The sequence below is a fragment of the Boleophthalmus pectinirostris genome, unplaced genomic scaffold (assembly GCF_026225935.1).
Source record: "Boleophthalmus pectinirostris isolate CB_2022bp ecotype Guang Dong unplaced genomic scaffold, ASM2622593v1 HiC_scaffold_10, whole genome shotgun sequence".
In the NCBI taxonomy this organism is placed as follows: Eukaryota; Metazoa; Chordata; class Actinopteri; order Gobiiformes; family Gobiidae; genus Boleophthalmus; species Boleophthalmus pectinirostris.
The window spans coordinates 12,501-15,000 of record NW_026570971.1 but is presented as its reverse complement, the minus strand read 5'-3'; the positions used below and the strand labels follow the sequence as shown (position 1 = coordinate 15,000).

Genomic DNA, 2,500 nt, shown 5'->3' with positions numbered 1-2,500 from the left:
TTGTCTCTAGTGGACAGTGTGTGTTTGTCTCCCTCTAGTGGACAGTGTGTGTTTGTCTCCCTCTAGTGGACAGTGTGTGTTTGTCTGCCTCTAGTGGACAGTGTGTGTTTGTCTCCCTCTAGTGGACAGTGTGTGTTTGTCTCCTCTAGTGGACAGTCTGGGGGTGAGTCTGGAGTTGAAGACCAAACTCGAGGACGTGTTGATCCCAGAGACACGACTCAGTCTGGGCCCCGTCCTCGGCAAAGGTGTGTCCAACTTTATATATCTGTAGTACTGTAATACTGTGTATTACTGTGTAGTACTGTGTAGTACTGTGGTACTTTGAGCCTGTCCCTCTAACCTGGGTTCTGTTGTGGTTCTGGTTCAGGAGAGTTCGGGTCGGTGCGAGAGGCGCTGCTCAAAACTGAAGATGCTGTTCAGAAAGTCGCCGTCAAAGTTTTAAAAAGTGAGTGCTCCTGTCTGCACCTGTCAGCACCTGTCTGCACCTGTCTGCACCTGTCTGCACCTGTCTCTTCCTCCTGTTCTGACGTGTGCTTCTTGTAGATGACATCACGGCGTCATGTGACATGGAGCAGTGTCTGAAGGAGGCGGCGAATATGAAAGATTTTAACCACCCCAATGTGATCCAGCTCATCGGTACCAACGCACACAGGGACATGCACACAGAGGGACACGCACACACAGAGGGACACGTACACACAGAGGGACACGTACACACAGAGGGACACGTACACAGAGGGACACGCACACACAGAGGGACACGCACACACAGAGGGACACGTACACACAGAGGGACACGTACACACAGAGGGACACGTACACACAGAGGGACACGCACACAGAGGGACACGCACACACAGAGGGACATGCACACACACACAGACACGCACACACAGAGGGACATGCACACACACAGAGGGACACGCACACACAGAGGGACACGCACACAGAGGGACACGCACACAGGGACACGCACACACAGAGGGACATGCACACACAGGGACACACACACACACACAGAGGACACACACAGAGGGAGGGCGGGCTCAGGTGTGATTGACAGCTGTGTGCTCCTGTAGGGGTGAGTCTGCAGCGTCGGCCCGGGCGGCTGCTCCCGGTGCCGATGGTGATTCTGCCGTTTATGAAACACGGAGACCTGCACACCTTCCTCCTACTGTCCAGACTCGGAGAGAAACCTTATGTAAGACACACACACACACACACACACACAACACACAACACACACATACACACACATACAGAGACACACACAGAGACACACACACAACACACACAGAGACACACACACACACACACACACAACACACAACACACAGAGACACACACACACACACACACACACACACACACACACACACACACAGCACACACACACACACACACACACACACACACAGAGTCACACACACATACACACACACACACACACACAACACACACACACACATACACACACACAGAGACACACACACAACACACACAGAGACACACACACACACACACACACACAACACACAGAGACACACACACACAGAGACACACATATACACACACACACACACACACAGAGACACACACACACACACACACACACACACACACACACACACACACACACACACACACATACACACACACACACACACACACACAACACACACATACACACACACACAACACACATAGACACACACACACACTTTTGTTCACTGCACATGTTTCTGATCTGTCCAAGATTTTCAAACTTGTCTCAGGTCGACAAAAGGAGGAAGTGAGTTTGTGGACAAAAGTTGATGTGGTTCTGGTTCCGTCTCTGGTTCTGGTTCCGTCTCTGGTTCAGACACTTCCTTGTCTCTGTCTACAGGAGGAGCTACATCTAATGAAACTCCTCTGGAACTCACACTCACACTTGTTCACACTTTCAGTTTGTTAGTTGGGCCTGTTGACTCTGGGCTTTTATCAGCACGACCAGTCAGGTCATAATGGAGCTTTCACACCTCTGGTCCTGACCTGACTCCAGCTCTTCTTCTCTTGTTTGTTTTGATGAGACGATGAGACACGTGGAGACGATCTGACTCCCCCGTTTCTCTTACATAATCATTCTCTTTATGAACTAAAACATCTGCTTTAACTCTCCTCTCAAAACTGTTCTTTTCTAAGTCTCTGTGTGTGTGTGTGTGTGTGTGTGTGTGTGTGTGTGGGTGTGTGTGTGTGTGTGTGTGTGTACGCTCGTGTGTGTGTTTCAGACTCTGGAGCTTCAGACTCTGGTGGGCTTCATGTTGGACGTGGCTCGAGGAATGGAATATCTGAGTAACAAGAACATCATCCACAGAGACCTGGCCGCCCGGAACTGCATGTGAGACCAGACCGGGTTTAGGCCGGGTTTAGGCCGGGTTTAGGCCGGGTTTAGGCCGGGTTTAGGCCGGGTTTAGTCTTGCTTCTGGGTTCTTTCATGTTGACATCAGTTGTTGCTGTAAAC

At 50.6% G+C, this 2,500-nt stretch overlaps 1 protein-coding gene across 1 annotated transcript in view; it reads left to right on the top strand.

The window, feature by feature from the left end:
* The window catches only part of tyro3 (TYRO3 protein tyrosine kinase), a 46,602-nt gene that overhangs the window by 31,756 nt on the left and 12,346 nt on the right, over nt 1-2,500 (top strand). Inside the window, exons 12-16 of the mRNA XM_055157935.1 lie at nt 150-245; nt 368-445; nt 544-636; nt 1,080-1,201; nt 2,268-2,377. Coding sequence (XP_055013910.1) covers nt 150-245; nt 368-445; nt 544-636; nt 1,080-1,201; nt 2,268-2,377 — 499 coding nt within the window. The remainder of the gene's footprint in view (nt 1-149; nt 246-367; nt 446-543; nt 637-1,079; nt 1,202-2,267; nt 2,378-2,500) is intronic.